This window comes from Pelodiscus sinensis, chromosome 4 (assembly GCF_052426305.1).
Source record: "Pelodiscus sinensis isolate ZL-2025 chromosome 4, ASM5242630v1, whole genome shotgun sequence".
Lineage (NCBI taxonomy): Eukaryota > Metazoa > Chordata > Testudines > Trionychidae > Pelodiscus > Pelodiscus sinensis.
Window position 1 is genome coordinate 128029670 of NC_143055.1, and position 21651 is coordinate 128051320.

The following is a 21651-nucleotide window of genomic DNA, read 5'->3' on the forward strand; positions in this document are numbered from 1 at the left end:
TGGGCTAGGCCCTTTCAAAGGCGCAGGGGCGGAGGGCTCGGTGATATTGAGCGCTGAGTGCTCTTGCTGTTGCACATGCTTATGAAGCGGGGGCTGGACTTGACCTCCTGAGGGCTCTTCCAGCCCTTGTGGTTCTGTGACACTCTCAGTAACCCAGCCTCTTGTTTGCTTCTCCCTTTTCCTCAGTTCCACGCGGTCGCTGTGTCCACCAGGCCTCAGTTACTGACCACCCTGCCCAAGATGAACCCATCTCAGCACGTGGCCGTTCTCACCAAGCAGTTACTGCACTGTATGGCCTGTCACCAGCTGCTGCAATTCAAGGGCTCCATGCTGGCGCTGGCCATCGTCAGTCTGGAGCTGGAGAAGCTGATTCCTGATTGGCTGGCGCTCATCTTCGAACTGCTCCAGAAAGCACAGGTGAGGGGAGGGCAGAGGTCTTGGGACATCCCTGCTCACTGGCCTGCTGGCTAGGAGAAGGGTCTCTTGTTTCTGCGACAGTCATTGCAAGGAGGTGGAGGAGAAGCTGAGGGTCTGCACTAGACAACCAGCTGTGGTGAGGAAGCCTCTCTCCTCTCGTGACTTACTCTGGCCATAGGCAGCAGCTTCCTCTCGGTCCAGGGCGGGCTCGGCCCCCCACTTTGTCCTCTCGCAGGCCCGGTCCTGACTCCACTTCTCCCCCTCCCTTCCAGAACCTCCTGCACACTGTGAAACAGCTGATCGCAGGGAGCGCTGGGGTAGGGAGGTCTGCCTGCCAGTGGGTGCTGTGCCCCTGCTAATTGTTTTATTTGTCTGTGGGTGCTCCGGGACTAGAGAGAGACGAATAGGTTGAAATTCAGCAGGACTGGTGGTTTTTTCCCTCCCCTTTGTCTCTCTTGCACTCACCATCTCTCCCCACCTTACCGAAGACGAACGTAGACCTACTACGTGTTCGTTCACATTGATTTGTGCCCGTGGGCTTCAGGAAATCTTTGACTGCAGCAACTACTATGCTGGCGTCTGTGTAGCACACCCTTCCAAATAAAAGCTGAGTCACGTAATAGGTGAGTTACAGGAAGGTACATGTACCTTTAACGATCTGTCGGCATGGCCAAGAGACAGACTGGGGCTGATTCTTCTCTCGCTTATGCTGGGAGAAGTCAAGGATTTCCCCATTGAAAGTCAAGGGATTTCATCAGTGTCAAATGGGTCTGAAAGTGGAAGCCAGACTGGATGGGACAGATCTTTAGCTGGTTATGACACTGTCAGCTTCAGTGGAGCTGTGTGCTGCTTCGGTATCTGAAACGGGACAGAAAACGGCCTTTTTCTCTGTGGTGTGGGTAAGCTGTCAGAATCCCAGCCTCTGCGCTTTGGATGCATGGTTTTGTGTGTGGGAATGTTTTGTGTTCTGTTGTGGGGGGTGGGAATGGAGGGTAGAATTGTTTCTGTGTTTTGCAAAGGCGATCCTTTGCAAAGCCTGAATGGTCGAGCTTTTGAGACATCTCTGCAACTACTCTGCATTGTTCAGCAATTGATACTCTCTCCCCTGGATGGAGGGAACATAATGCAGGTGCTAATGTGCCAACCAAAACTGTACAGCTGAGAGCTCCCAACTGGCCTGGCCACAAGGGGTTAAACTAACCAGAAGGATGCAGTCCTTCCTGCTTTGGAATTCTTTCCACCCTTCCTTCCCCCACCGGTGTGTCAAGGAAAGGTATGCAATACTCCCTTGACATGCTGGCGAGGAAAGTGGTTGTAGCACACTTAAATATGTGCAGGGTCGTAAGTAGAAAGGCTTTGTGGAAGGATTTTGGTTTTTCTGTTGCGTACAGACCTAATGTAAGAGGCAGTCACATGCAGGCCATTGATAAATCATTTTGGATGACGTTTACAGACACCCAATTCTCATGCACTGTAACGAGAGCCAATTGTCCAGATCTCTTGGGCAGCTTTGAAACATCTTAGTCTTAAGTCAAAAATTTTTGCCCCAAATCACTTTCACCCCAGCCCCCCGTTCAGCTCACAAACAAGATGCAACTAGGTATGTGGAAAATGGCCAAGTGTAGCAAGCCAGAATGACACTGATTTCCTAGCCCTTTTGCTCCTTACCAGTGTCTTATCTTGGTTTTGCAATGCCTGTGTCTTTTCCTTCTGTCTAGATGGACAGCTCCCAGCTGATCCACTGTCGGGAGCTTGTGGCCCGTCATCTTTCCACTCTGCAGTCTGCTCTGCCGCCCAATTCTGTATATGTCTACAGTCCCCTCAAGCATACCCTGGTGACCTGTAACAGAGGAGCGTTCAAATTCAACCCCTCCTCTGTCCCAGGCCCAGAATTCTCCAAGGACAACAGCCGACCAGCAGTGCCAATCAAAGGTACAGCCGTGTTCTACCAGCGTCTGGCAGTTCCCACTGGGTGCAAGCAAGCCTCTGCCAAGCGCAAAGTGGAAGAGATGGAGGTGGATGACTTCTATGATGGAATCAAACGGCTCTACAACGAAGACAGTGCCCCCGAAGCGGTGGCGCTAGAAAATGTGGGGTCTGTTTGTGGTGCTGATGCGTCGAGGCAAGAGGGCAGCAGTTCCCCTTGCCCACCTTTGCAGCCGGTCTCTGTTGTGTAGCTACCGCCTGCACAAGCCGTCAGCGGAAAGCTACTTTTTAAACCATGCCAAGTCGGGCTGTGATGTGTTTGGGAGGGGACTGAGGAAAGAAGCTGTATCTAATCAGGCTGAACTGAAGAGAGCCAAGAAAACCCCCCTTTTTTTTTTTTATTTCCACTCGCCCTTCTAGTGTGGCTAATTATTGTTCAACTATTATTTAAGTACTTAAAAACACAAAAAGTATAAAAAATCTATAAAAGACCCCAAAAAACAAAAAAAGTAGCAATTTTGTTTCTTTCTAGTGTCATTGGTTCCACTGTTTTTCTGCTACTGTGATGTAATCTGTCTTCCATGTCCAAGAGCTCACATTGATTGTACAAAATTGTGCCAGGTTTTCCAGCTGTGTCTGTTCAGTTTTCCTTTTTCCTCCTTGCTCTCTTCCTGCTTGCTCTTCCTTTAACACTCTGCAAGTCTTGTGTGTGACTTTCTGTACTCTGACCTTTGCCGCAGATAACTTTTCATTATAACCAAAAATCTTTCTTTATCTCATTAGTCACTTCGGTGTTTTAATGTGAGAATATTTCAAACTGGCTTTAAAGATTTGGAAAAAAAAAATCCTATGTGTTTGCAAACTCTTTTCTCTCTCCTCTCCACCCCCCCACCTTTAAAAATCCAAAGCAGTGTGAACATGCTATAGAAAAGCGTGAGGTAGTAAGAGGGAGCCTGTATTTAGTGTCTTACACAAATAATTAGTAATTGTGATCTTTGGAAACTAAGTGTGTGTTTACTTTCATTTTAAAATTTGAAAAAAAAAATCAGTCAACTAATTAGGCTAATTTAATTTTTTTTTGCATCCACACCAGGATTTTTGCACTCAATTGGCTCTCTTGTAGATGCTCACAAAGGTTTAATTATGTGTGCATCAAATGCAAACCGTGAATTTGCAATTGATTACGATTCCTATGTTTGTAAACTTTAGCATAAGATCAGTGCTGCTCAGTTAGAGGCTGGGACAGTTCTGTGATCCTGAATTTTGGAACTTGTGTAATTATATGCCACAAAATACCCCAAGTTTTGTGTTTGTCACGTTTAACCAACAATTTACAAAAAAAATCTTTAAAGGCTTGTCTTTTTAAATGTTATACCTCTGTTTCTCAGAATGATTTGCCCTGGATCTTTAGCTCTCTCCGCAGCTCTGAGGAAGGTATGGTGTTCAGAGCCATTGTACTGATGAAAGCCTTCTGGTAGCAATAAAAAAAGTTGTCCTTTATTTTCTGAGGTGTGTTGTGTGTTCATTTTTTTATTTATTTTTTTTTTTTTTTTTGCACTGGGCTAAAGTGAGTACATGAGAGCCAGAGGAATGCTGCTAAGCTACAGCCTGCTGGGTTGTTCCAAGCATGGCATCCAGAGAAAAGGAAATGTAGGTTTTAATACACTGTAATCCTGACTTCTGTTTTTTTTTCCAGAGCCGCTAAGATTCAGGATGCCAAGTGAGTCACATGCCATCTGGATTTCATTTCATCCATTCCTTCTCCATCTCTTTACTTCTGAGACTCTCCTTGTTTCTCCTTATCCTTCCCCCTCTGGTTCCTTGCTTTCCAAACACAAGTGCCTTCCATTATCAACCATACATCTCCCAAACCCATCTGCCTGCCTCTCTGCCATCTTTCCCCCCAGACACACTGAGCAAGCTGTTTGGAGCAGATACAGAGAAAAGTCAGCCACTGTAGTCATGATTTCCCTTCCTCCTCCCCATTGAAAATGAGGCTTCTAATAACCTACTCCTGGGCCACATCTCAAGGTCTCTAATCCGTCCTTGCTCTCCCTACGCTCCCAGCTCCTGTAGAGCGCATGCCCTCCTTCTGGACAGGTACCCTCTCTGGGCAGGCCTCGCTGGGACAGAGGTAAGAACTCTGGTGGCCAGGCTACATGAATGCTCCAGTCATTGGTCGCGTTGGTGGAGCTGCTGCTGTAGGTGAGTTCCACGCTGGCCAGCTCTGAGGTAAGCCCATACACGGCTGAATGTAACTGTCTTGAGAACAGCATCCAAGGAGGTTGCTAGAGAGACATAACAGGCTCTCTCTCCTTGTCCTTTAAACATGAGGTGAAAAGTGTCTTGCATGTTCCCAAGAGGCTGAGTGGGAGCAGATTGGGGATCAGGCCTTTGAACACCCTTTCTAGCTATTCCCTTCTCTCAATTTCTTAGCCGTCTTGTTCCCTTCTCCTGACCTGTGACTAATTTGTGGGCCCTGGGGAGAATGTTTTACAGAGCTCTCTGCTTCCATGGAGGACGTGAAGGGGCTGGAAAATGCATGTGGCTGTTTCTTGATGCTGCTGGACATTTGGCGAATGCCTGGCAACCTGGACAAGGTGAGATGGGTAGCGAAACCAAACGGACAAGCTAAAGAAGCAGAGAGGTGAGACAAAGCCCCCTGGGAGGGTGTGAGGCCCTGGGCAGTACAGGGGGTGGGGATGTGAATTGCTGCTTTGGTTAGGTGTGGTGGAGCCCTGTGGGGAGACGCTGTTCACAGCCAGCCAGGCACTAACAGGTTACAAATTAAGTTACCGTACTTTGCATAACCCGCGGGTTATAGTTGCTAAAGTTTTACATACCCACCCCCGGCTATACTCGTCCGCATGTAATACAGGTTTTTTTTTTTTTTTTACTGAAAGGAAGACAAGACTGACTTTTACTTGAGAAAGCAGCATATTTTAATTTAATAAGAGGCAGTTCTATTAAAATCATTAGTTTACTGTGCAACCAGTAAAAGAATAAAAACGATTAAAAACCCCGTCTTCACATTCTCGTTCACTCTGATCTCTAGAATCCACGCCAGCAGCATCCTCCTCAGCCAGTTGCAGCCCGTCAGTGGTCGCCTAGGGTGCCAAGATGCATTTAAATGCATTGGAAGGAGCCTGATTTCCCTCAAAACAGTGTGGTTCAAAGGGGTTATATACCAGTGATAAGGGTTGTAGCCTGCTTAGTGCTCTGTGTTACCAGCTGTGGCTCATTAACACTTGATTACAGGCGCTTTGCATTAACATTACCTGTAGTTCATCTCCCATGGACTATACACATGCGCGGGGCATACAAGACTTTTTTTACTCAATCAGGGAAAACTGGGGGATATACACAGGTGCAGGTAATACTCGTGTGCGGGTTATATGTGCTAATTTACGGTATCAATGGAGAATTCTTTGGTATAGATTTTTGTCTACATTGGCAGCGCCGTGTTGAGTGCTTGTAGCTTCATGCTGCAGTGAAAAGTAAAATGGCAGTGTAGATGTGGCAGGCCGTGCTTGAGCTGCTTGGCTCTGGTGAGCCTTTACTTGCCTAAGTCACGCCTCACTCTCTACGCTGCTCTTTTCCCGTACGGCGGGGCATGTCCTCTAGGTGTTGCTGCCGTAAGTAGAGACCGTCACTGACTTCTCCTCACCCCTCTGCACCCAGCTCTGACTCCCGGGCTCACCCGTGTATGGTTCAGAACCCAGATAAGCTGCAATGCTGCTTTGTTTGAATCTGGGTGAATATTCCCATTGTCGTGCAGCCGCACGGTGGAGGCTTTTTGCATTCGGCACTAAAATTATGGACAGATTTTCAAAAATGGGTGATTAAAAACTAGTGTGGCCTCTGGAGAGAGGGGTTCTGTTCCCAACTGTGCCTGGGCTAGTCACTCCCTTGCTCTGTGCCTCGGTTCATTTAGAACATTTTTCATTAGCAGCTCTAGGGAAACGAAGTTTTATTAGTAGTGAAGTTACTACTCAGTGGCCTGGTTTTCAGAGGTTGCGGAGCACCCAGCTCCTCCATTTTGGTGACAATGGCCAGGACTTTCAGAGGAAGCGGAGGGAATTGGGGACGTCACTAGGAACTGGGTATCTTAGTCCCCTACACACTTGGTGACTCCCAAGTATGTATCAGCGTGGCTAGCTCCCTTGGCTTGTTCCTGTTGGCACTACCTTTGGAGGCTGTGTAGTTTCGTTTGGGGGGGGGAGGGCTGGCAGGTGACACGTTGGGCGTTGAAATTATATATTTAGTCATTGTTTGATCAGCTCCTTAAATGAAGATCACCCTTAGTTTGGCTAGGAGGCTGGGGCCATGTGCTCTGATTGGGTAAATTGACAACACCCAGCGAATTCTAAAAACGATGATTTAAGTAAACAATTCACTGATTTCTCTCTCCTCCCGCCACAAAAGCATCTTACCTCAGTCATTTCTGCTGTTCTCTTGTCACCCGAGAGTTTTCAAGATGTAAAAGTAAGCATGCACAAGCCAGAAAGGTTAATGTCAGCAGTCTGGAAGGCAGAATTAAACTTAGTGATTCGTAGGTGCAGCAGTAGAGTTCTCTGGGTTACACAGGGCAGGGCAGTTACAGACCAGCTAGTTTGAATGGTGAGAGGTCTTTAAAGTGCTGCATAGTCCTGTCTTTTGTTTCAGAAATATTCTGTAAAGACTAACAAGAGGGTTGATTAGGTGATGTGCTTTCGTGAGCTGAGGAAGTGGGTCTGGCCCACGAAATCGCATCACCTAATAAACCATCTTGTCAGTCTTTAAAGTGCTGCATAGTCCTGTGTTTTGTTTCAGCTAGACCAGACTCACAGGGCTGCATCTCTCTCACTTTAAAGACCTTTGTTTGTGTGACCCAACAAAAGGGAAATGCAGAACTAGCGAGTCTCCAGGGACTGTGCAGCGGGCTGTGTTAGCGGTAAACAGCTGGGCTTTCTAGGCCTGAGCTCAGATCCCTGTTCTTTGGCACCAAGAGTTTAATTCAGGACTTAAACGGCCCTGATTCAGTGAAGCCCCTGGTCTGTGACTTGAAAAGTGACTGGGGTGTGCGAAGGAGAAGCCCATCTGTGGCTGAATACCCCCCTGCCTCCTCCAGACTTCCCTGGGCCTTGCACTTGCCGCAAGTGAAGCGCACGCTGCAGTGTGTTAGTGAGGTGTGAACAGAGAACTACGGCCAAGCGGTCAATGTGTCTTAGGGTTGGACTGTGGCCCTGCAGAGGGCCGGGAAGCTCCACAAGGTTCCTGTGCTCTCCGGACTCTGGCCACGGACACTGCTGAGCTCAGCAGGTAGGACCAGCTCCGTGGAGGCCCGGGGCCCCTGTGTCTGCTCAGACTCCTCTGCAGGTTTTCCAATTAGCGCCCTGCCAAGCTGGCTGTAATGAGCCGATGCCCCTGTCCCTCCAATTCCCCAGTGCAGAGATCACTCAACAGCAAAGCTAATCCGGCCCCTCAGTGGTATTCCTTCCCCTCGGCTGTTTCCATTCCACAGCCTCGGCCACCCAAGCCCCTCCTGGGAGCCAGAGGCCCTGCTGTAGGCCTAGAAGCAGCTGACTCCCCATAGATCAGAAGTGCACCCTGGCTCCGTTATTTCTGTGCCGTGATGGGAAGCATGGAAGAGCTGGGGCGCCCGCCCAGCAGCTAAGCCTCGCTGAGAGTGAAGTATTAACGTGCCCTTGCTACACACGCCTTCAGCGTTGAGCCTGTTTCCTGGCGTCGTCCTTCTGAAGTGCCACGTGGAGAAACGGTTTGGCAAACCAGACCTCTGATGGAAGACTAAAGAAGTCGGCTTGTTTAATCTCTCGAGAGAAGATTTGGTAAGTCTGCAAATACACCCAGGGCTGTGTGACGGGTGAACCAGGCCCTGAAGCCCACTGCTGGAGGCCTTGTGGTCGTGCCACGCCTCACCTCCTCCCTGGCCAGCCGTGTGTGGCCGCACAGGACAGGGCCATGTCTCCTGGGCACTCAGAGCAGTGGTTCTACTGGGAGAGTCAGATCTATGCGAGCTTGTGGAGAGGGATGGGCTAACGTCCCAGGAGCTGGGTGTTTGTGCAGCCCACCCCACTGCATCTTTGTTGCTGCAGCGCCACACCCTGGTTAGGTTACGTGCTTCCCGACTCTGGAATGACATCTCAGATCCTGGTTAAGTGAGTCTCACAGTGTCTCTTGCAGTATCTGTCTCCCTCCTGTGGCTGAAGATGCGGTTGCACTCTGTTCTGAATTAGGGATGTTAAATGTAATCACTAGTCGATGGATGGGAGCTCACCCTGCTGCAGCTCTGCCTATTGGCTCTTAATACATTTAAAAGGCTGGTGTGCAGTGTGGGGGGAGGGCTGCATGAGCCAGAATTCAGTAGTCCAGGCTCACGCTGGTTTTCCCCTCGCTGCGCTCTGCTTTTGAGATGTATTAAGAACCAGCAGGCTCTTAATACATTTGAAAGGCTAGACACACATCTGGGACTGGTCGCAAGCTGGGAATCAGCTGATTCCCAGCTCACGCCTGGTCCCCACTACTTCCCTGCCCCCTGCGGAGACAGTGCTGGGGCAAACCAGCTTTTAAGCTGCACCCTCCCTCCCCCCCAGCATGGACTCCTGCTCCTCCTCCTCCTATTAGAGGCAACAAGGGTGGGGAGGGGAGAAGCGATTAGTCAGCTATCCAATAGCAAAACGTTATGCTTATCAGATAATCGACTAGTCTTTTACATACCCTAAAATAATTCAGAATAGGGATGGAAGCCCCTGAGGATTTTGCCTTGGCTTGAATGCTTGTTGTTACCCCGAGGGGAAGATGGTGTGGTACCTCTTTCACCATAATTAAACGGCTGCCCTGTAGTTTGCAGCCTGAGACATTGGGCTTTGCAAAGGTTTCAGTTCCTGGGAGTGCTCTCAGGGATGAAAAGAACAGTGGGTCTCAAAATGTGGCCCTCATCAGCCCTGCAAGAGGGCTCTTTGGGATGAGTCTGCAGCTGAATATGTAGGTGGTGAGGAATCGGCCCGTCCCTTCTGATCCATACACGCTTTGTGCGGGTGTAGACGGCCACACAGGGTGCATGGCGTTGGTGAACTGGCACACAAAGCAGGCTCTGCCTTCAGGCGACGTGCATCCTGTTTTAAATTCACTCTTGGTGTTTCCCATTTCCCCTGTACATAGTCACCTCAGGTGTCAAAACCAGTCATTCCCCATGTCTCTCGGCACACCCCAGGTCTTCAATTTTGTAGAACAGGCCGAAACTAGGGGGAAAGCCGTTGTAGTCTAGTACTTTGCCAAGGTCTTTAGGGGAATTCTCTGCTTCTCCCTGCGTGGAGTCTGGCCTGTTCTTTAGTTTTTAAATAAAGAAATTGTTTTTACAATATTAAACTCTTTTTCCCTTCATGAAGTTCTTCGAACCACAATGCTGTGCTATGTGTGAGGTGATCACACCCAAGATGTCACATTGAGGAGGGTTGCTTAGTGAATGGTTAACCATCCCCTTCCTCGACAGGCAAGTCAGCCCAGAGTCCTGCTGGCTGGGGCCAGAGTTCCTTTGGCTTTTCCTGTGGCAATTTGTGTGTTTCGGGGGGAGAGGGGAAAACTTCAAGTCTCATCTCGGTGGGACTTGAAATCAATTGCAGTCAATGGGAGTCTGGCCCGTGGGTTCAGTGTGCTCTGTATTGAATTGTGAATGCTGAAGTTATGATCTAGACTGGGGTGGGGAACCTTTTTTTGGGTGGGAGGGAGGGGACACAAGTGAGAAGCAAAAAAACACAACTATCCGCCCTCACGCTTATGGCCCCCAACAGAGAGGAAAGGGCACTTCCCACATCCCCCTTGCACACCAGAATCTAGGGGGGCCTGGCTAGTAGATTTTGTGTGCTACAGCCCCATGGCGGGGGCGGTTAGAGCACCAGGCGCTGGCCCTAAGGTTCCCCACCCTCTGCCCTAGATACTGGCCAAATCCAAGCTGATGTTTGTCTCACTGACAGGCCCGGGAGTGTTCCAAATGTCTCCCTTCCCTCCACCACGCAAGTGGCTCCAAAAACAGTAGTAAATTCTTCAGGTCTAATAGGCCGTGGTGTCGCATGTTTCTGGTTCCGTTTCCTCCAGCGCCATCCCCACAGTGCATGAGCAATGAAGCCTTGGCAGGCCTGTGACCTGCTTCCCTCCCCTCTGGGTGTAGAAACAGGAGCTGCTCGCATATCAGGCTGTGACGTAGCGGGGATTGTCTCCGCTCTGTTCTCTTTGGTGGGTGATTCCTTCCCTCCTGTGCTGTTCTGTTGTAACTGTGTGCGCGCCTCCCTTTCCCTGGGCACTACCTCCCTGTCCAGCTGGGGATGGGAATACAGGGTGTGGCTTTCAGAGGGGGAGGCTGCCCCATCTTAGGTTACAGGACAGTTTGAGCTGCTATTGTCATGCTGAGTCTGGGTAGGGGGAGCAACCGCGTGAGACCCCCCCCAGTAACTCGTCCCCCCCAGCCTGGAGGCAGCCCTGCCCCCTCCTGTGTCTAGATTCTCAGGCAAGGTGAATTCTCTCAGCTGGTGGAGGATGCGGGGAGGGGGGGTGCTGCTGGCTCTGGGCCTCCCTCTCCCCACGAGGGACTGTACTGGCTGCTTCTGGTTCCTGTGTTAACAAGTCTGGGCTACGTTGTGTCCCTGTCAATGAATAAACCTTCTGTTCTACCTGCTGGCTGGGTGTCACAACTGGCAGTGGGTGGGGGCGCAGGGCCTGGTGACTCCCCCTGCTCCGTGACAGAGGCCCAATTTCAAGCATTTGCGTTCTCCTGGGGGCCTGCCCCCATGGGATGGCTGTGCAAGGGGAAAGGGAGCATTGAAAAGACCACACGAGACCCAAGCCCGCGTTGTTAAAACATGAAGCCTGCACACCCAGCGGGTGTGTTGTGGATCGGGTGTTTGTGGGTGCGCCAGTCGCTCGATAGAAGCACCCGAACCATCACTTCCCAGCAGGCTGGTGCCCTTGCAACCATGATCCCTCGAGGACACCACGTTCTGTTCCCCTTGTCACCTCCTGCCATGCTTGGTTGCATCTAACCCCCCATGGAGGCTCCATCCATGGTGGTTCCTTTGGCACCAGCATCGTGACCACAACTGATACTGGCCCATGCTTTAACCATCTCACCATCTCTTCCTTGTAGGGCTGTGTGGGATGCCAACGCAGCAGTGCATGCGCTCTGTACGAGCCACAGTTACTGGGAGAGAACAGGTCAGTGGCGACTCTTTCTGACCCTGTCCAGGGTGCCTCAGTAGAGATGGTGGCCACGTGAAGGGTGGGAAAGAGAAGTAAGATGCATGGATGGGAAATTTGTACAAACATTGCCTCAGAGTGCCTGTGCCATGGCCACCTCACAGATACGCTCAGCATTTAAATGCATTGGAAGGAGCCTGATTTCCCCTAAAGCGTGCAGAACCTGCAGTGCTGACTGCAAAGAGTCTGTTTCGTATCTCCCTTCTAATGCTATGGCTTAGCAGTTACACCATCACCGGTAGTGAGTGCTGGATTCTCTGCTCTCAGGGTTTTCCTGGCATTTAAGGCCTCCATACGAGAGTGCTGCAGTTTTTGGGTTGCAGTAATGCCTGGGAGCTCTCACCCCAGAGTGGGATCCTGCTGCTGTGCTAGGCACCGTGCGAACAGCCCAGCCACTCCACTAATGAAACTGTAAGCTCCTTGGGGCACAGACTTTGTGTGTGCTGGGGGGGGGGAGGGAGAAGAAACAATCAATGGGGGTGGTGCAAGGTACAAGGAACTGCTGGCTTACAGGCGAATGGTGCTCAAGCACTGTAAATAGATCAGGGGTTCTAACCGCAATACTCCAGGGCTACGTCTACACTGTAGGCTTCTTGCGCAAGAACTGTTTTGCACAAGCGTTCTTGTGCAAAAGGTCTTCCACAAGAGTAGTCCACACAGCCGTGTGCTTTTGTGGAAGAGCGTCCACGGCAGTGTGGACACTTGTGCAAGAAAGCTCTGAGGGCTATTTTAGCCATAAGGCTTTCTTGCACAAGAAATCCCTGTTGCCAGTCCACACTACCTTCTTGTGGAAGAGCTCTTGCACAAGAGGGCTTATTCCTAGTGGGGAGAGGACTAACTCTTGTGCAAGAAGCCCTGTTTTCTGATGCTTTACTGTAAATTTACTTGCGCAAGAACGCAGCTGCAGTGTAGACACTCTGCAAGCCTGCGCAAGAACAGCTGTTCTTGTGCAGAAAGCCCAGGAGAGCCCAGCTGGTGTAAATCTGCATAGCTCAATGGGTGCTACTGGCCCTACGTCACTTCATGCCCCTGCCAGCTATCCCTAAGCCTGTTACCCATGACACAGCCCATGTTAAAGCTAGTGTCACCTCCGTTGTAGGTGAGATACCAAATCTGATTCATTTTGTTCCAGGGAAGCAGGCTCTTGGCCACGTTCAGGGAAGGAAGGTGATGCAGCATTAATGTCAGGCCAGCTGCAATGACTGTGCCCACAGGGAACATTAGCACCCTGCACCAGCTGGAAGCCATGCCTGGATACAGGTAGGCACCATTCTATAGCTCTTTGTACAGAGAACTCATTGTGTGGGGGCACCTCCGTGTGGGTCTGTTGAAGTCAGTGGGGTGTTAGATGGCGTCTTCTCACAACAGGCTCATCTCCAGAAGGGAGGGGCAAATAAGCCAAAGAGCAGCTTCTGGGAACCACTATTCATTTAATGCCTCGCTGCTTCTAGTAGCTGCTGTAAAACCCTGGGGAAGGGCTCCTTGCCTGGTGCAGTACAGGCTCTAGGCCCCTCGGACCACAGCAGTGTGGGCAGCTGTCGTCTCGCCCCCTATTAAGAACAGTAATGTGTGCCTTGTCTGAACAGCTGCAGTGATGGGGGAGGGGAGGAGTGAGAGAGTCACTCCCACCCTTTGTCAAAATTCCTTGTCAAAACAGCGTGGGAAACTTTTTAAACATGGATAGTAAGAAACGTGCCAGCTTGGAACATTAGATGGGTTGCCATCTCCCAGGCATGCTGGTATTTGAGCTCAAGTGCCTTCCAAGCTCACACACCAAAGGCCCCACACCACTAGTTACAAACCCATAAGGAAGAATGAGGAGCTGCTGTACCGTTAGGGGCAGGATTGTCACTTGTTATCAGAGTTCGTATGAGAATCCAAGCCTTGCCTTGCCCATAAAGAACCAGTATCCTGTGGCTCACCTGTCTCTCACAGCACCCTCCTGTAATGGTCTGGCTCCTCCAGCTGCCTGGAAAGCAGCCTCAGGGGGTGCTCTGCATGAGGATGTAATAGGGGGTGACTATCCAAGTGGCTGTACAGCTAGGCCCCTAAGCTCTTGCCCCTCAGCTGATCTCTACTCCTTTTACACGGGCCAGCAGGGAAACTTACTCCACGCTGGGGGGGGGGGGGGGGGTTTAAAAAATTGTGCTGCACCAGTATTGCCCCATCTGCAGGGGGTGAGAAATGGCCAGTAGTTCCTGCATGAGCTGCAAGGGGTCCTAATAGCACATGGAAAGATCGGGTTTTTAAGACCATGCTGTAAGCAGCTGGTTTTCTGTCAGGACTAGGGGGAAATGTGATGAGCAGAGATTTTCAAAATCTGGTCTCCAGTTTTTAACACAATTATCTTTTTATTCAGAAAATACTCGGACTGATTAACCTCTGTGCTTGCTCCTACCTGCACTTCTGCATGCTCTCACAATAGAAGAGCAGGGGGAAATGATTTGTGGCTTTTTGGGAGGTGGCTACTGCCAAACCCATCCTCCCTCGCTGGTGGTACAGCGGCACCCATTTCACTGGGGTGCTTTTGAAAACCCCTTTAACACATGCATTGCTGAGCAAGACTGTACACTCAAATCAAGGCTGCAGCACGAGTCAAGTGAGGCCTGACTCTGTCCAGGTTGGGACTTTTCACCTCTGCTCTGCTGCTTACACAGTGCTAGAAGATACAATTCAACTCTAATATGGAAAGGTCACATCTTATTAAAACAACAAAAGTTTGTGGAAGAAATGAAATATTAATAGCCTAGCCTCATTCTGATACACTCACCATCCTGTGTTTAGAAATGGTTCAAAGCCTTGTGTTTTAACCTTAATACGTTGTAAAAGTGTTGTGGTGTTCTGTGTTGTTTTGCTTCAGCTATAGAGTCCTAACTGCACACCATTTTCTAGTGTAAAATTCTTCTCCTTTCAGAGCAGTATGTTGTGGATGAGAGGGACTGGCTGTTCACACTTCATGCATGTGGTCAACTTTTCCCCAGTCCTGGGTCTGTGCTGTTATTTAGCTCTGGCTGTGTGTTTTTATTAGTAAACTGATGTTCTAATGTATGAAATCAGGGCTTCTTGTGCCAGAACTGACACTCCCACTCAGGAATAAGCCCTTTTGTGCAACTGTTCTTGCACAAGAGGGCAGTGTACACAGGCAACACAAATTTCTTGCACAAGAAAGCCCTATGGTTAAAATGGTCATCAGAACTGTCTTGCACAAGAGAGCATTTACACTGGCAAGGATGCTCTTGCACAAAAGCATATGCCAGTGTAGAGGCACTGTAGCACAAGAGTAGTTCTGCAAAAGCTCTTCCAAAGTTCTTCCAGGAAAGAGTTTTTGCGCAAGATCACACCAGTGTAGACAAAGTGCTGGTAATGCTGTTAGATCATATTGACCTCTTGTGGTCTGGAAAAGTCTCTGGTTTAGAACTGCTCAGGCCCCAAGTGTGCCAGACTAGGGAACTTCAACCTTTTGAGCTTTTTTCTTTTAACTAGAACAAGTGTCAATTCTCAAGCTAATGAACTAAACTGTAGAACAGAAATACATCAGAGTAGCCTTACACGAGAAGAAAAAAAAATGGTGGTTGTGCTGTTCCGGCCCCAGTCCTCTTTCCAGCATAGGGCATCCAAATCTTCTTTCAGGAGCATTTTTGGCACTATTAAAGCATCTATGCAAGTTTGGCGTAACTGAGGGTGTTTAATTAAAATAGACTGCAGTCCCTTTGTAACGCCACAGTGCACCCTGTGGCAGTGGTTTGTGCTCTGCAGCCATGAACTTCTACTATATGGCAGCAATGGATTAAATCTCTCCCCCTCCCAAAACTACTCAAATGAACAGCACCCACTGCCACTAGAGGGCACTTGACTTACACATGTAAATTAAGTTACAAGCTTACTTGTTTTTAGCAAAAGTTTGGCACTTTTCAAGCTCTTCTACAGAATCTGCTTCTGAAGTGAAAAAGTTCTGCCCCAATCCCACAGCAAGACTGCATAAAGCAATAAATGATTAGTGGGTGGTTTCCATATATTTAAAAATAGTCTTCTGCTCAACCAGCAATCTGCATGGCTGGACTTCCTAGGAAAAGATCCCATTTTTCCACACCATTAGGCAGAAGACCAGCTGACAATGTGAACATATTCCATCAATGGGACACTATCAACTAGCAGCTCTTCTGCTCATGCAACCTTGTATTAAAAATAGTAATTCCTGTCCAAGGAACTGTTTTAATAATTGGCTTAATATGTGCCAGAGCAGCCACAGCATGAACGCACTGCTTTCAAAACCATCAGCTCAGGCTGTTTGGCTGAGAGGCTCCGAATCTGCCATGCTTCCCTTGAAAAGGTTTTTAAACGGCACAGGAAAAAAAAAAAGTACTGTGCTAGTGCACGCTCAGTCAGGGGTCCATAAGCTTCTTAGTGATAGCAGTGTATCGGTTGTGGCCCACAAAAAAAGTTTCCCATGAAATAGCTGTGTGCTGCTGTGTTTTACTGTCCGCTTTCTCTCTCTGCAATAATGAAAATCTTGTAGAAGACCAAGTGGGCACTGGTAGGGAGCACACAGATCTTTCCACCCACCCCTGACCCACAGTTTAGAGAGCAAGATGGAGATGATGGAAAAAATGAGGTAAATCTTCTCCCAAGGGGTGTGTACACCTCCCGCTGGCTCTTCTAATGCGCTACTGTCCATTAGGAGAAAGGAAAGGGGGGGCTTGGCAAGATGGTGGTTACATAAAGAAGAAGCTACAGAAGAGAGAAGAAAAAAAAAGGATCAGAATCAAATGAAAGAGACAGAGAAAATTCAACATTTTAAAGGAGGTAAGCTGTGAAGGAGAAAGCAGCCCGAGGCAGGTTTTAGTGCAGCAGGACACGAGCAGGATTCGTGTGAAGTGGTCAGCCCAATAAGCACCTGTTTAGTGAACTGGAGAAGAGGAGCAAGGAATGGGAATTTTTTTTTTTAAAGGTAATGAATTCTGCCACTGGTGAACTGCTTTGGTGCTTCCAGAAAGCAATTAAAACACACGTCTACGTTAACATCAAGCATGAAAGTGTCATGCTTAGAGCTCATGCATACATCCGCTTCCTTTTGGCACCAAGTAACCACAAGAAAAGAAAGTTACAAAGGCCACACAATGTTTGGGTAAAAATATATTTCCCTTTCCCACGTTGTGTGTTGGCAGTATTCACATAAAAAGGAACGGAGCAATGCTGGAAGATAAGGATTCATTTTGGACTACAAAAAAATGAAATATTCTGACATCAAAAAGTGACATTTAAGATACATACATGTATAATTCTTCATTAACACTGGCTGTAGGGACACAGTCATCTTGACAAAAACAGGTGTAGAACATTACCTTGCTCTTTGAAAATAACCCATCATTTAAGGCTATGAGCATTTTTTTTTTAAAAAGTACACAAAATATTCCTACTGCTGTTCACAGCTTTATTTTCAGTTAGTTTAAAAACATCCTTCATATTTGCATATTCCCCTGCTGTTACACGCTGGCTAGGGCCTCACACATATATACTGTAAATGCACATGACTCCTTGGAGGAAACCGATATTGCTAACACTGTGAGAACGACAAATCACACCACGATTCAAATGGACAGATTTGATATGATTGCACACCAACATCAGACATTGCTGTTTTTTCCATCACAACCATTTAAAAATAGAATGAGAATGACTTGGAAAAAATGGAATTGTTAAATACAAGATCACTTTGTCAAGAAGACTCATGTATTTCATTTTTTAAAACCCTTATTTTGTTTATTTTTACTTGCTTATCGGTTTACTGCTTTAAGAAAGCTTCCAGGGTTCAGGGGCACACCACTTGGCCTGGCAGCTGAAAGGGTACTTTCTGCACTTCCTTAGTAGTTTAAGTCTCCCTGTCCCACTGAGTAACTTTCTGTTTCCCACCGCTAACCCACTGCTCCTCAGCCACAAAAGTGTTGACATTTCTAGGAACAGAGTTAGGCCAAGGGGAGTTTTGCCATGGAGTGCAAAAGGAACACTCTTGAACCATGACCCCCTCCCGCCCACCGTATTTTCCATTTTTTAAACTTAGCTGTAAAGTCAGTGGGAATAAGGTGGCTCCAGCAGTGCATTTCAGAACCATCATCAACTAGCCCAAGTGGCCAGTGTGTCCTCCACATCCAGGGAGTACTTGGATTCCCAGAAATGAGCCCTCCATTGGTTATTCCTGCTCATTTATAACATCCTAAGAATTGACTGACCAACGCCTTTGCCAGAGGCACTGGTGTGTGACCAGTCATGGCTGTAACCCTCACACTTGCTGTGGAGGCTAGTGCCACCTTAATTTGGAATTTTCAAATGAGTTACCGTCGCTAATCAGGTGCCTAACTCCCTTTAGCTCCTTTGAAAATCCCAGCTGCAGCTGGTGGTTTACTTAAAATTTTAGAAACTCTCATTGCCACTGGTTGAAAAAAGTCAACTTTCATTCATTTCAAAAGCGGGCAGAGCGGTCTTTTGCTGCTGTACTTACATGCAAAGGTGAAAAGCACATCCAACTAGCTTTGAGGGGGTCATTTATTCCGTGCAGAGCCAGGGACTACTGTGAAAAAAGGCATAGATACAGAAAGGAAAGAGAAGTGCAGCAGTAACAAGCTAAACATGGCCCAGGGATTGTTAAAGTTAGTGTGCTATTTGGCAAAAAACACAACCCCAAACACTTTTGCAAGTTTGCAATTCATGCCCAGCCTTTCCAAAACTGCTTTGGAGCGGGGGACCCAACTAGCCCCTCCCAGCAGCATTTAATACATATGGCAGCAGCTTCATGTCCAAAATGAAAATAGCCAGCTACTTTTCCTCTGCCAAGCTTCCCCTGAAAGGGATTTGAAACCAAGCAGAAGAAACTAATGTTAAATTTAAATTATTTTACTTGGCACAACCCCCTCACTTCACCTGTTCCCCCCCCATGTTAATTAAAAAACGGACATGCACAGACACAGCTGATGCAAATACACTACGCAAACATGTAAGCTTCAGACTTGAGCATATTACATGATCACACGCAGCCCTTGGCTAGAAACTGGCTTCATGTGTTCAACACCCCGTGAATTAGCAAGGTTAGGCTCAAGCGACTGCCACTGTTGGTCCATCCAGTGATTGTGATAGCCCCGGGACAACTTAGCTTGAACTGCAAAATAGCTTTTCCCTGCTTTTTCCTTTGCTTCAATGCATGCAGTTTGTCCAGGGATCCTTTCCCCTCCCTAAGAGCCATGTTTATTCAGTGAGGGAGAGAGAGAAAAAAACCAACAAAGCAACCCCTACACATTCCCACGTTGCTTGTTTTTACCCAAAGCACTGGGTTAAGACTTTCACAAAGTGGGAATGTGTGGGATTAGGTGAAGAGGGTTAATTTCAAGTGTGCTTTACAGTAAGAAAACAGGAGACTACCTAGCTAGGAGCAGAGGGAAACCTGGCAGCACATCAGCAGTAGAGAAAGATCCAGAAGTCATAGGGTAAACATGGGTTGCCACTTCTTGGAACGTATCAGAAAGGAAAAGACTCTGTCCAAAAAGGAACGGCATAGAAAATACAAATTAAACAGTTAGGTCAGTTTTCTCACCAAGTATGCCCTAAGAACAGGCCTAGCTTATGCTAGATGTTCAGTCACCGTTTTTCTATTTGCATCCCAAGCCTTTGCCGGCCGTGCATTGATGTTACCTTCATTATGTCTCTGTCGAGCAAGATAGCTATAGAGAATGAGCACCTGTATTCTGTGTTTAGGAACCCAGAGTAACTGACATTAATGGTGTTTTAATTAAGTCCTTTAATGACTGATCCTGCAACCGCTTAAGCATGTGCAAATATTTACCCCTATAAGGACTCTTCCTGAAGTCAATGCATGACCATGGGTTTGCTGAATGGGGCCCTAGAGGAGTCCATGGAGCATGGTGGGATGATCATCGTACTCAGGCAATCTGGGGACAGCGTATTCAAGCTTTGGATTCGGTTTCAGTCACCTGGTTAGTTTGATGGGGGACACTTGATTTCAAAGCAATTGAGTGGGGAAAACCTTCTGTCTTGGGAATTTGCAGTTCATTTTGATGCACACTGCACGGTTAGCCACAACACTGAATATAAAAGGATTATTGCAGAGATATTTAACCTGTTGGGCGCATAACAAAAAGCCAAGCCAAAAGTCGTATTATCCATAAAGTGTAAAAAAAACCAAACAAACAAACAAACTCATGCAAGAGTAAAACATGCAACATCAGTTGGTCTTTTGATAGATACACACAAAAAACCCCTAACAATGGGATTGCTACAGTCTTACAAATCAGCTATCAAAGAAACACTCATTTAAGTGGACGTATGGGTTTAGCAAACACACTGGGGAGACTTTGGCCAAGTCTGCAGAGATCTAATTCGCATCGAATGGCTTCTCACACCACGAGGACTTCCAGAGAAATCCACGGGCTTGGTTGTGGGGTGAGAAGCTATTCAGTGCAAGTCAGGGGAATGCCTGCTGTCTGCAGAGAGCAGTGTGCACAAAAGAGAACTGCAGCATTTAAGGCCTGATCCGGAACCCCTTACAGCGTCTTTAATTAAGGGGCCTTGGATCAAACCCATGACACACCGTCCGTGCTCTCAATTCAAGACCAAGTTGCAGATATGATAGACTGCTGCTGCTATCACCAGAGAGACAAATGGCATTGACTTTTCAAACAAAATCACCCCCTTCCCCCACTCAATTTCCAGGTGCTGGCTGCCTCACCCACCCACTCCATTATTAAATGAGTTAATAGCTATTTGTGTTTAAAACAAAAACCACGCAGATGGCAGAGACACATTACTGCAAAAGCAGGTGAATGCAGGAACATCCTTGGCTGGCCAGGCTTTATGTGAAGCTTGCACTGCAAGTTAAAAAAAAACACAAAAACGAAAACCATTAGAAATAATGAAAATGCCAAAAGAAAAGAGAAGATGGGAGAGCTGATACCAGCCTTCTGCTTCAGTGGACGCCCATGCAAATGGATTATGAAATTAAAAAAGAGTGAGACAAACCTTAAAATTGGAGTCAGCTCTATTCTATGACAAGCAAAAGCAAAGAAAAACTGAGTGGGGAGGGGAAAACCACACAGTTAGTGACTGTTTGATAGTGACTGAGGCCGATATTTTGAAGAAGTGGCTAGTGGTTTTTGCATGCCAAACCTACCACACCTTCAAAGGGATTTGATTTTCAAAGGGAAGGTGCTTGGCATTTTCTGAAATCCAGGTCCCTTGAACACCTCTCAAGTGGGGCACTCTTTAAGCCACGCCTCACTTTTGAAAACGTAGACAATGCAGTCTGGTCCAGGTCCCAGCTGCACATGCTACAGGGCGTAGGTTTAAGATTTTATGCCAGGCCCAAGTACGGCCGAGTCTGTTTGCATCCATTTACAATTTCCTTTTGTTAGAAGGAAGTTGGAAGGGAAGTGTCTCGGACTGTTTTACAAAGTGACTTTATATTGGAACAGCCCAAACAAGAGTTCTAACTCCTGTGCCTGTTTGATTAATTGCAGGTAATACAAAGCACGTCTCCAGGCATGCAGCTGAAGATCCTCAAGAGCCGAGATGCATTTCACTGATCTTATTAAAAGGGATCCGCTCTGGTTGTGCCATGATCACACTCTTTGCCAGCAACTAACACTAAAACCTTTAAATATGAAGAAATGCCAAGGCCACAACTAAGATTATAGGATTAAGAAGGGAACCAGGCAAGCACTTGAGCACATTAGTTGTAACAGTGCTAACACAGGGGAGTCCTGCTTTACAGGAGCTGCGGTACTGTGAAAGTTGGTAATAATATACCACTATAGCCAAAGAGACTTATGCTCATGTAAGAGCTGTTCCCTCTCAAAATCCTTTCCTTCACCAGAGCCATCATCACAAAAAATGTTAGAAAAATGTGTATTAACCGTAGGTCTCAAATTCCACTTACGAATTCATCAGGGGAAAAAAAGTAACAAGGACAGCTGGTTATTTTCGTGCAGTAGAATCAAATTCTTTCCAACGGCCTTAGGCCAGCAGAAAATTTGGACCTTTTTCATTATACCGGCT

At 47.6% G+C, this 21651-nt stretch overlaps 2 protein-coding genes across 4 annotated transcripts in view; one reads left to right on the top strand and one right to left on the bottom strand.

The window, feature by feature from the left end:
* CCNI (cyclin I) overlaps positions 1-3843 on the top strand; it is a 56116-nt gene extending 52273 nt beyond the window's left edge. Inside the window, exons 6-7 of the mRNA XM_075929449.2 lie at positions 187-417; positions 2136-3843. Of these exons, the coding sequence (XP_075785564.2) occupies positions 187-417; positions 2136-2594 (690 nt within the window). The 3' untranslated portion in view covers positions 2595-3843. The remainder of the gene's footprint in view (positions 1-186; positions 418-2135) is intronic.
* Positions 3410-21651, bottom strand: part of SEPTIN11 (septin 11) — a 119888-nt gene continuing 101646 nt past the window's right edge. For 2 of the 3 annotated variants that reach the window (XM_075929448.2, XM_075929446.2), the window contains exon 10: positions 16713-20465. In XM_075929448.2, the coding sequence (XP_075785563.1) occupies positions 20450-20465 (16 nt within the window). In that variant the 3' untranslated portion in view covers positions 16713-20449. Of the gene's footprint in view, positions 16321-16712; positions 20466-21651 lie in introns of those variants that run through there. The other variant, XM_075929447.2, reaches the window with a different exon arrangement.